Genomic DNA, 12,760 nt, shown 5'->3' with positions numbered 1-12,760 from the left:
CACCTTGTCCATTGCCATTTGGGCAAAACCTTGTTCTGCCAAGCCTATGGAGCTGCTGATGTACAACAGCTACCCAGTGTTAAAGAAGCACAGCTATTGTCTGCTCTGAAATAGCTTAATTTACTATTATTATCTTTTCTAGAGAGGTTCCTAAACTTGTTGGTAATGCAACAAGGTTAACAATAAGAGGCATCATGTAATAAAGGTAATATATCAAGTGGACAAGCAGAGACTTTTGCTCAGAGTGGAAATGTCTAATACAAAGTGGCATCATTAACATTTTAAGGTGACTTGAGGAAAAGTATGGGGGGATGTGAGACGAACTTTTTTCTAAATTTACACAGAGAGTGGTGGGTGTGTAGAAAGCCCTGCCAGGGGTGGTGGTAGAGACAGGTACATAGGGGCATTTGAGTGTCTCAGGTAGGCACATGGATGACAGAAAAATGGAGGGCTAAATTAGACTGATCTTGAAGTAGTTCTTTTTCCTCCATATGATCATGTATAGCAAACAAATTAACAAATTTCACAACCTATGCTAGCAATATTAAACCTAATTCTGAAAAGGTTGGCACAACATTGTGGTATGAGGATCCTGGACTGTGCTGTACTATTCTATATTCCACAATGTTCACATAGATGGAAATATGTTGTATATTTTTTACAGAACAAAGTTCTCCTTGCTTCCAATCATTGTTGCGCCACGACCCTAATCGCCACCACTGTATAGCAATACCACGACCACCAGATATTACAATGGAACTCTATTTTTGCTCAATTACGTTTTTCTTGTGAGATTTTTGTCTCTAATGCTACATGCCTGCGACGCTGCTGCAAGTTTTTCATTGCACCTGTGTAAACAAGCAGATGTGCAGATGACAATAAATGCAACTTTGATTTTCATCCAAGTCCTACAAAAGGCCTAGATAGAGTGGGACATGGAGAGGATGTTTCCTATAGTGAGGGAGTCTAGGACCAGTGGGCACAGCCTCAGAATACAAGGACCTCCATTTAGAACAGATAAGGTTCTTTAGCCAAAGGCTGGTGAATCTGTGTAATTTGTTGCCACAGATGGTTGTGAAGGCCAAATCATTGGGTATATTTAAAATAGAGGGCGATAGGTTTTTGATTAGTCGGGGGTCAAAAATTATGTGGAGAAGACAGGAAAATAGAGTTGAGAGGAACAACAAGTCAGAGCAGACTTAATGAGCCTAATTCTGCTCCAGCCTTATAGTCGAAAGACAAAATAATTTACCCAAATAAAAGATAATTACTGCAATTTTAAAAGATGCAGTGAAGATACAATAAAAATTTACACAGATACAATGCATATCTCACCAATCTGTTATAAGCAAAACATGCTGATAGTTCCCTGGATAAAACCAGAAACAATGTAGGTCTCTAGACTCAAATCTTTCTATTTTAATTTAAAATTCTGCTGGCACATACTGGATAACATCACCAGTATCTTCCTCCTTCAACACCCCCTCATCTCCCTGCATGCTGTGAAAACTAAGATAGTGCAAATCTGAAATCTCAGGGTTGAATATGTACTTCAAAAATATTTACTTTGAACTTTGATTAAAACATAAAATGCTGGGATATTCGCCATGTCCGATAGCATTTGTTAAAGTTAAAATTAAACAGGTTAACAGAGGGAGAAATAAAACTAAAAGGTCAGTAATCAGGTGTTGAAATACTTCATCTTTTTTCCCCTTTGGTTCTCTCTGCCTCTCCACCTTTCCCTGCAAGTTAAAAATTTACTTTTAAATCCTGCATGTTTGATGAATCCAAAACAGCAGTGGCACTTGCAAGCTGCCTTCAGCAAATCCTTGGGTGTGTTCGTTGCTAACGCAAACTACATTTTTCACTGTATGTTTCAATGAACATGTGATAAATGAATCTGAATGTGATATCGCTATTTCTGCAGGGATGACGCCTGACCCCAGGATTTCCATCTTTTCCAGCTGTCATTTCGTAAAACTATCCAGAAATGTAATCAGTGTGTTACAGCCACATGTACCGAGATACAGTGAAAAGCTTATACAATATGTTAGAGAGTAGACATGAACCAAAAGTATATCAGTCTAATGGAGAAACAGGCCAATAAGCTGAGCAAACTCTGTACCATCAAAGACATTTTGAAAAGGCAGCATCCATCGTTAAGGACCCCCATCATCCTCTCCTCATTGCAACCATGAGGGAGAAGGTACAGGAGCCTGAAGAACCATGCTCAATATTTTAAACAGCATCTTCCCTTCTGCCATCAGATTTCTGAACTCAAGAACACTACCTTTTTTCTCTCCCTTTTTGCACTACTTATTTAAGTACACACACACACCCTTATTATTTATAGTTTTATTATGCATTGCACTGTACTGCTGCCACAAAACAATAAATGTCACATACCAGTGATTAAACTTGACTCTGAACAATTCACACAGAGCATGCAGATTACATTAAAAATTTCTTCATATACAAATACTGTACACCAATTTTAAAAACAAAAGAAATAAAACTAATTGGAACAGTTCAACATCTAGCGGGTGGGGCAGGAGAGGGGGCAGAGGGGTCCTTAAGAATTGCCAATGGTACAGTTTTGAGATCCTGCATCAAATTTTGAAAAAAGCAGGTTGGGGAATAGTTTTGGACCGCTAACCTTTCAGCAACACAACATTCTGACACAACTTTTGAACAGTTTTGAAGCGATCTTACCTAGTGTTTATTACGCTTGTGCTTTTTATCTTATTGTGTGTTTCTGGCGCTGCATCGGATCCAGCGTGACAATTATTTCGTTCTCCTTTAAATTTGTGCACTGGAAGTAACATTAAACTATCTTGAATTTTGAATCCTAACGCTATTTCTCCTCCCAGGAGTTTCTAGTAGCTTCTATTTACACGCTATACAACTCTTGTCGCGGTACAAAGCGAAAGAGATAGCACGCTGCACAAAGCAGACCCATGCGGGCCTCCTAAACAACACAGAAAACAAACACACACATCTCAAAGGCAACGGTCAGGGCATCTCCATTTAGTGCGGGTCACTCCAAAACCCTCCGGAAAGTCACCGAGCAAAGCAGTTACACCGAGAGCCATCTCTACCGATTGCAACCCTCTCTCTCCCCCCCCCCCCCCTCCATAGGCAAGGGACGGGTCCACACGGTAAAGACCGATTGCAACCCTTTTCCCCATAGGCAACGACGTAGGAGCGGATTAATCCATTCGGCCCATCGAGTCTGCTCTACCATTCCATCATGGCTGATTTATTATCCCTCTCAACCCCATTCTCCTGCCTTCTCTCTGTATCCTTTCATGCCCTGAATCTATCAACTTCCGCTTTTAATATACCCAATGCCTTGGTCTCCACACACGTCTGTGGCAATAAATTCCACAGCTTCAGGTAAACCGATGGAATTAGTGAACACATTTGGCGAGCGAATAAAACAACTGACATAAACTTGCTGTGTTTAATCCGATAATGAGGTATCCGTGTTCAAACACACTGCCCGCAAAGTTAACACTAAACACAAAGAGTCGCTGGAAAATCCAGAGCAACACACGCAAAATGCTGGAGAAACTCAGCAGGTCGGGCAGTATCTATGGAAGTGAATCCCCAGTCGATGTTTCGGGGTAAGCCATAGATGCTGCCTGATCTGCTGAGTTCCTCCAGCATTTTGTGTGTTAATACGAAAACCAGTTTTGGGAACTCTGCAATTCGCTCCCCTGACGAGCGGACGAGCCAGCAGCCCATCGGCCGAGACAGTAACATGGCTACAGGGGGTGAGAGAGGAGGAGAGCCCAAAGAACACAGAGCCTGGCGCTCGCTCCGTCTCCCTGCTACCGCCGGCTGAGAGTATCCCGCAGCCCAGGGATAAACCCAGGCTGGAATAGCCCAGGGAGATCGGCAGGGAATGAGTGACGAACAGGGGCAGGACGGGGTATCGGCGGGAGGATGTGCCAGGTCAGACCGAGGGGAGATGGACAGCGAGGTGGTACTGGGTCAGGGACAGGGTGGGTAATGACAGAGGTAGGTGATGGGCAGAGGGGTGGATGCCCCCAGCCAGCAGGTGATGAGGGATGGGGAGCCGGTAATGGGTCACGGAGGGGTAGATGATGGGGAGAAGGGAGGGGTAGATGGTGGGGAGAGGGGAGGGGTAGATGATGGGAGGGATGGGGAGCCGGTGCTGGGTCACAGACGGGTAGATGATGGGGAGAGGGGTAGAGTAGGTGATAGGAGCGGGGTGGATGCCCCCAGCCAGCCACGCAAGCGGGCGGGCCCTCGTTGACTCCCATCTCCCCTCAGAGGGTCTCTCACCTTTCTGAGCGGAGAACGCCGCGTACCAGCTCACCGAAACCACGCTGCACAAGACCACAGCCGTCAGAACAGTCCCATTTCGGAGCCTCATCTCACCGGGCAGACATTATTATGATGGTTTATTATTGTATATATTCTCTAGCAGGCGCCTTCCAGCCTCTCTCACTGGGACCGCGCCAGCCACTCCGCCTCATACGCACTACATCCTCACGCGGATGTCTCCTACGCTAGTCGGCAGCGGCGCACCGGCCAGATGACGCATGCGTCTCCCTGTCACACTGCGGAAGAATATCCAACCCAGATAGGTAAGTCTTTAATTTTGCGGTTGGTGGTCGCTCGGTCGGTCGAAATATATCATTTTTATTGCTGAAGACCCATGAAAAGATACTGGGATTAAAACATAGTATTTAGAAACTGTATGTGTTGTGAGTTAAGTAAATGATTGAAAATAATTGCATATCACATCTTTTTGATGATTATGGTGTTAATGCTGCATGGCCAGTGTCCCAGGAGTATCCATGGCAACCAAAGCTGATGGCTGGAAGTTTGGCCGAACGAAGGGACTTGCATTTATTTTTGTTAAAACGTCCAATTTTTTACCTAATACTTGTTGGGATGTATTTGGAGAAATTAAAACAGATAAGTTTGTATCTCTAGTGTCTTTCAGGGGAAAAAATAGAGTGCGAAGTGATTCATCCGTAGCTGTCCCCTAACTTGCCCACATACCTGATTCCCTTGGGACTGCATTGAACGCCGGGAGTACTCACCATTGAACCATTCTTTAATAATATGTTCACTGGTGCCTCAGCTCTGAGTCTGCTCCACAATACCATTATGGTTAATTGATTTTCCCTTTCAACCCTATTCTCCTTCCTTCTTGAAGCCCTTACTTATCAAGAAGCAATCAAACTTCACTTTAAATGTACCCAATGGCATGACGTCAACATCCGTCTGTGGCAATGATTTACACAGAGTGGAAATCCCTCCTCATCTCTGTCCTGAAAGAATACATTATCCTTCTATTCTGAGGCTGTGCCTTCTGGTCCTAGAGTTCCCCACTATAAGAGATATCCTGTCCACATCCACTCTATATAGGCCTTTCAATATTCAGTAGATTTCAGTAAGATTCCTCCCCCCCTCCACCCATTCTTCTCAACTCCTTGAGCCATCAAATGCTCCTCATACATTAACCCTTCCATTCCTGGGGTCATTCTGGTGAACCTCCTCTGGAACTACTCCAATGTCAACACATCCTTTCTTAGATATGGAATCCAAAACTGCTCGCAATACCCCGTGTGGTCTGACCTATACCTTATAAAAATCTCTACATTACATCCTTGCTTTTATATTCTAGACCTCTGGAAATTAATGTTAGCATTGCATTTGCCTTCCTTTATCACTGACTCAACCTGTAAGTTAATCTTTAATGAATCTTACGGAGGACTCAAAAGTCCCTTTCTGAATTTGCTCCCCATTTAGAAAATAGTTTATGCCTTTATTCTTTCTACCAAAATAAATGCTGCATTGTTGCAGGAAAGCAGCATCCATCATCAGAGACCTCCACCACCCAGGTCATACTCTCTTCTCGCAGCTGCCATCAGGAAGAAGGTACAGGAGCCTCAGGACTCACACCTCCAGGTTTGGGAAGAGTTATTACCCCTCAACCATCAGGCTTTTGAACCAAAGAGGATAACCATATAACAATTACAGCACGGAAACAGGCCATCCCGGCCCTTCTAGTCCTTGCCAACTTCCAAAGTCCAAAGTGCCAAAATCCGTGATAACTTCTTTCAATTTCACTTGCCCCAACACTGAACTGTTCTAACACCTATGGACTTGCTTTCAAGGACTTTTCATCCCATTTTCTCAATATTTATCGCTTATTTATTTGTTGTCTTTTGCACACTGGTTGAATGCCCAGTTGGTATGGTTTTTTGTTGATTCTATTATGGTTATTCCAGCAAGAAAATGAATTTCAGGGTTGTATATGGTAACATACTGTGTATGTACTTTGGTAATAAATTTACTTTGAAGTTTGAACAAGAATGGTCCTGGAAATGAAAGGATTAACCTATGAGGAGTGTTTGATGGCCCTGGGGCCTGTACTCACTGGAGTTTGGAAGAATGAGGGGGAATCTCATTGAAACCTATTGAATATTGAAAGGCAAGATAAAGTGGATGTTTCCTGCAGTGGGTGGAGAATGGGATTGATAAAGATAATAAATTAACCATGATGGAATGGTGGAGCTGCCCGCTGCATGGACACACTTCAATGCCAAAGTCAATATCTCAGTTGCCGAGCACCTGAAATAGAAAAATTTAGTAACAATCGTACATAAAGTGTGAGACTTCACCACATATTCAGGGGAACTCTTCTGCATATACTCAAAAAGGTAAGTTTGTTTTGTCCACTTTACTAGAAGAGAACTTTTCAATATATTAATCATTAACAAACAAACCCATACATCATAAATGTATAAAATCTTGTGTCTTAATCTTTTTAAAACTATTGGAGATATTTAAAGAAGTTAAGTTTCAATTTTGAATCTTTTCTGTTTTTTTCTCCTTCTTACCCTCATCCTCCATCCATTCACATTTCTTTGTTCACTTTATATAATTTAAGGATTATCTTTATCAAAGCATACAGTCAACAACCAACACAATCCAAGGAAGCACTGGGGGCATCTGCAAGTGTACTGGTGCCAACGTAGCATACTCATAACATACCAATCCTAACCTGTACATCTTTGGAATGTGCGAAGAAACCGGAATACCAGTAGGAAACCCACGTGGTTACGGGGAAAATGAACAAACTCCTTACAAATACCGGCGGGTATTCAACCCAGATCACTGGTGCTGTAATAGCATTACATTAACCATTATACTACCATGTATTGAATTTCCAGTACTTGGTTACACAAACAATTCGAAAAAAGGTAAGCTTTAATTTCTGCATGTCTGTTATATTCTCAATGTCCCAAATGACATTTCAGCCTAGGAAATAGTTCCTAAAGAATCATCACTATTGTTATAACAAGGAAATACAATTGTCATTTGTATATGGTAAGCTCACATAAATAGCTCTGAGAAAATGAGCAGATTGTAAGTTTACCCACTGCATTTTCTAATGAATGAAATCGATAATTAAATCAATCAAAGACAGCTGCCTTTGATTTCTTTACCATGACACCTAATGAACTTCTATCTTTCAGGGTGATTTATCAAACTGTATGTCAGCATTGAAGGTTACAATTTATCATATTGGCAATTAGTATAACTAGATGTACTTTTTAGAAATATCTAACTGGCTCACAATGTTTGGAAGATTAAAGGGGTAGTTTGTTGATCTCAGATGTGTCTTGGTGCACATTCAGTTTTGCTGTTGTTTTGTTATGTTCTATGTTGTTCTGCCGAGCATTGTGGGCATGCTATATGGCACTGGAATGTGTGGCAACACTTGTGGGCTGCCCCCAGCTCATCCCTAGGTTGTGTTGGTTGTTAACACAAACACTGCATATCACTGTATGTTTCAAAATACCTGTGATAAATAAATTCATCTGAATGTGTCCCCTTCAATGTTGTTCCAAAAAGAAGTTAGTCCAGTTAATCTAAAACTGTTTGCCTTTAACAGATAAAAGCTTATATTCCTTCAGTAGTCAAGTTGAGTTTATTGTCATACACACTCCTTTGCCATACAGGTACAAAAAGTACTTACTTACAGGGGCGTAGAGTTAGGCAATACACAGAACATACATTATACACAACAGTGAAGAAATGGACTGTGTAAAACAAGACAGGTTAGTGCAAAAACAAACATTGTCATGGTGGTTGTAGGAAAATAGCTCTTCCTGAACCTGGTGGTGTGGGAACTGAGGCTTCTGTACCTGCTGCCTCACAGTAGCAGTGAGAAGAGGGCAGGATCCAGATGGTGGGGTCCTTGCTAATAGATGTTCTCTTCTCCAAACAGAGCATCATGTAGATGCTATCAGCAGTGTGGAGGGCTCTGCCTGTGATGGACAGACTGTGTCCACTACTCTCTACGGCATCTTGTTTTCCTGTGCATTGCAATTGCTGTACGAGGCTATGATACGAGTCAGGATACTTTCAATGGTGATCTGTAAATGAAGAGGTTTGTTAGAAAATCAGAATCCAGTTTATTATCACTGACATACTGAATGTCGTGAAATTTGTTGTTTTGCAGCAGCGCTATAGTGCAGCACATAAAAATTACCTAAAATTACAATAAGAATATGTATGTGTGTGTGTGTATGTATATATATATAAGTAATGCAAAAAGAGATCAAAAATAGTGAGGTATTGTTCATGACCTCCAAGGATGGCCTTATCATTGGGTTTGGAGGTCTGTGTGCCTCAATGACCTGGAGAGCTGTGCTGGCTGGAGTTAGGGCTTTATGCTTTGGCTCTTGATAGGGTTACCCATGCTAAACAGGTCAGAGGGTAGAGCCCTGGTGAAGAGTGGTCCACTGGTCCTCCAGGTTCGGGGGTTCAGCTCCAGGCTAACAATCCTGACTGGTAAAACAAAATTGTCATGGAAACAGCAATGAAGAGTCCTTGTACATCTGAGTGCATTGAGTCTCCCAGGATTTATATGACTGGCAGTAGTGAAAACTGTCAGACAGGAAGGGAAGAAGCTGTTTCTGAATCATTGAGTGTGTATCCTCAGCTTCTATACCTTCTCTCTAAAGGTAGTAATGAGAACAGGGCTTGTCCTAGGTGACAGGAGTCCGTCATGAATGATGCTTCCTTCTTGGGACATCACCTTTTGAAGATATGTCCATGATGGAGCTGTCTGCAGCATTTTGACGATGAAGTGACATGCCAAATCTCCTCAGGCTTCTAAGAAAGTAGAGGCACTGGCACATCATCTAAAGGTTTGGGTCAATGTGCTGGGCCCAGGACAGCTCATCTGAGATGTTAACATCCAGGAGCATGAAGCTGCGTTAACCATGCTTTTACAAATGAAGCCTCCCGGCTCTGAACTGCCTTGTGCTCACTGAATGTTGGTTGCTGCAGTTAAGGTTCTGGTCAGAGTGATACCCTGATGATGATGGTGTGGAACTTGATGACCCTGAAACAATTAATGGAAATGTTTAGACCCTTGTGGTGCTGATCGTAGTTGGAATTGGAATTGCTTATTATGGTCACATGTACAGATACAGTGAAAAGTTTGTCTTGGATGTTGTTCATATAGATCAAATCATTACACAGTGCGTTGAGTTAGAACAATGGTAAAACAATAACAGAATGCAGAATAAATTGTAACAGCTACAGAAAAAGTGCAGGTGATAAGGTGCAAGATGTTTACGAGGTAGATTGTGAGGTCTAGAGTCCATCTTAATGTATAACTGAAAGAACCATTCATAGATTGATATCAGTAGGGTAAAAGCTGTCCTTGAGCCTGGTGATATGCACTTTTAAGGTTTTGTATCTTCTGTCTGTTAGGAAGGGAAGAAGAGAGAATGTCTGGGGTGGTGAGATCTTGGATTAAAATAGCTGCTTTACTGAGGCAGCAAGAAGTATAGACAGAGTCCATAGAGGGGAGACTGGTTCCTGTGATGTGCTGAGCTGTATCCACAACTCTCTGCAGTTTCATTTGTTCTGGATTCTCTCAGCAGAGGAAACTGCTCCTATCTGTCCTATCAGCTCCTTTAATCATCTTAAACACTTCAATTAGATTATCCATTAATCTTCTATTTAAGGAAATATGAGCCGAGTCTGTACTTGTCTTTATATCCCACTAGGGATCAGCAGATTCAGAGAATCATCAGACTTGTGTTTCATTAGATAATCCCTTCAACTATGTCAGAAAAAGAACTATGTACCTAACTCAACTTTTCATGATGGTTTGTATTGACGAAGTCTCTCAGAACTAATCAAAGCAATTATAAATTCCATATCAAGTTCAAAATATCACACCACACATTAATCAAGCTGTCAGTTGACTTTAATTAACAAAGAAACCCTGATATTAAGAAAAGTTGTTTCCACTGATAAGTGAGATCAGAACATAGCCTTGAGATTTGGAATAGATTTAGGATGGAGATGAGGAGGAACTGATTTTCCCAAAGGGGAGTGAATCTGTGTAATTCTGTATCCCAGGGAAGCAGTAGAGGCTACCTCATTAAATACCCTCAGTGGTCACTTTATTAGGTATCTCCTGTACCTAATAAAGTGGCCACTAATGTAGTTTTGTGGTCTTCAGCTGCTGTAGCCCATCCACTTCAAGGTTCTATATGTGCATTCAGAGATAATCTTCTGTAGCATTTTGTTATTTAAGTTACTGTTGCCTTCCTATCAGCTTGAACCAGTCTGGTCTTTGTCCTCTGACCTCTCTCATTAAAAAGATGTTTTCACCCACTGGATTTTTTTGTTTTTGTTTTTTTGCCACATTCTCTGTAAATTCTAGAGAATGTTATACATGATAATCCCAGGGGATCAGTAGTTTCTGAGATACTCAAACTGCCCCGTCTGGCACCAACATAGTCAAACAAATTCTTTCCCATGCTGATGTGTGGCCTGAACAACAACTGAACCTCTTGACGATGTCAGCGTGCTTTTATGCATTGAGTTGCTGCCACATGATTGGGTGATTAGATATTTGCTTTAACAAGCAGGTATACAAGAACTTCTAATAAAGTGGCCATTGAATGTATATTTAAGGCATACTTAGATAGAATTTTGCATAGTAGGGGAATTAAGGGTTATGGGGAAACAGCCAGTTCATCTGTGATCTTATTGAATGGTGGAGCAGACCCAAGGGCCCAGATAGCTGACTCCTGTTCCTATTTATGCTTAACTTATCATTTAAAAGACCTGCAGTGTCAGGAATTCCATCAGGAGGTCCCAGGTCACCACAGATAAATAACTCCCCACGGAGCATTGTTGCAAGAAAGTGTCATCCATCATCAAGGACCCTCACCATCCAGGCCATGCTCTCTTCTTGCTGTTGCCATCAGGAAAGAGGTTCAGCAGTCTCAAGTCCTACACCACCAGGTTCAGGAATAGTTATTACCCCTCAACCATCAAGCTCTTGAACCAGAGGGGATAGCTTCACTCACCCCAACGCTGAAGTGTTCCTACAACATAGGGACTCACTTTCAAGGACTCTTCATCTCATGTTCTTGATAGTTATTGCTTGTTTTTTTCAGTTCTACATTTGCAGTCTGTTCTCTTTTATATACCGCCCAGGACATGCCCTCTTCTAATTGCTACTAGGAGATGCAGAAGTCTGAAGACACACACTCAATGTTTCAGGAACAACTTCTTCCCCTCCACCATCACATCTCTGAATGGACAATAAACCCACGAATACTACCACAGTATTTTTCCCTCTATTTTTGCACTGCTTATTTAATTTAATTCTCTTTTTTTATATATATATATTTCTTATTGCAATTCATGGTTTTTATTATTATGTATTGCAATGTACTACTTGCTGCCTCAAAACAACATATTTCACAACATATGCCAATGATATTAAACCTGATTCTGATTCCTGTTGTCCTGTTGGGTATGGTTTTTCATTGATTTTATTGTGTTTCTTTGTATTTACTGTGAATGGCCACAAGAAAATGAATCTCGGGGTTGTATAAGGTAACATGCAGTATATGTACTTTGGCATTAAATTTACTCTGAACTTTGAGGGAATGATTTACCACTGGCTCACTTTTGTAGTCAGAGTATTTACATTGTTGGTCCAGTTCACTTTCTGGTCAACTCCTCCCCTGTTGTTCATAGTGGAGGACTTGGGGATGACACCTCTGACAGGTTAAATAACATAGTTATAGGCATGGTATCCACCTTACACACTGTCTCATCTTAAAGTGGAACTGTAGTTGAAGTCATCTGCTTTTTTTTTACAAAAATAGTGGTAGTCTGTCATATCCAATGATGACAATAAGTCTACGCGACAGAGTTTTTAAAGTGACAAAACCATTGCATGAAACATCAACAGTGTTTTTTTTCCATAGATGCTGCCTGGCCTGCTGAGTTCCTCTAGCATTTTGTGTGTTTGGATTTCCAGCATCTGCAGAGTTTCCCTTGTTTGGCACTGAAGCAATTCCACTCTGTTGACCTCAGAAGCCCAGGTCCAGTGGTACAAGTGGATGTCACAACTGGGTCTTCCTTGGTTGCAGTAGATGACCATGACTACTTCTGTGCCTCATCATGCCCTTCGCTCTCCACAAAGCATAGCAGAACCACCTTCCTGGCTGTTGGATCTCATTGTAGACCTTATTAACCCAGTCCACTGGAGTTGCCTTCATATACTAGGACAAATATTTCACTGGGGAATGAGACCTTCATCTGGTTTAGCTCATCTGTTGAAGTGGTGTACTGGGCTGTGGCTGCCATCACATGCTAACAGCCTCTTGGAGCTACAGGTGAGAGCTGAGTGTCCGGTAGGGGCCAAAGGTGAACGTGCTGTCCT

The 12,760-nt window shown here is 41.8% G+C and overlaps 1 protein-coding gene across 1 annotated transcript in view; it reads right to left on the bottom strand.

Moving 5' to 3' along the window:
• Nucleotides 1-4,523, bottom strand: part of mgat4b (alpha-1,3-mannosyl-glycoprotein 4-beta-N-acetylglucosaminyltransferase B) — a 275,855-nt gene extending 271,332 nt beyond the window's left edge. Inside the window, exon 1 of the mRNA XM_073067080.1 lies at nt 4,312-4,523. Within this exon, the coding sequence (XP_072923181.1) occupies nt 4,312-4,402 (91 nt within the window). The 5' untranslated portion in view covers nt 4,403-4,523. The remainder of the gene's footprint in view (nt 1-4,311) is intronic.
• Between the last annotated feature and the right edge of the window lie 8,237 nt (nt 4,524-12,760).

This window comes from Hemitrygon akajei, chromosome 15 (genome assembly GCF_048418815.1).
Source record: "Hemitrygon akajei chromosome 15, sHemAka1.3, whole genome shotgun sequence".
Classification (NCBI taxonomy): Eukaryota; Metazoa; Chordata; class Chondrichthyes; order Myliobatiformes; family Dasyatidae; genus Hemitrygon; species Hemitrygon akajei.
The sequence above is the reverse complement of the archived record's forward strand: the minus strand, read 5'-3'. Positions and strand labels throughout refer to the sequence as shown.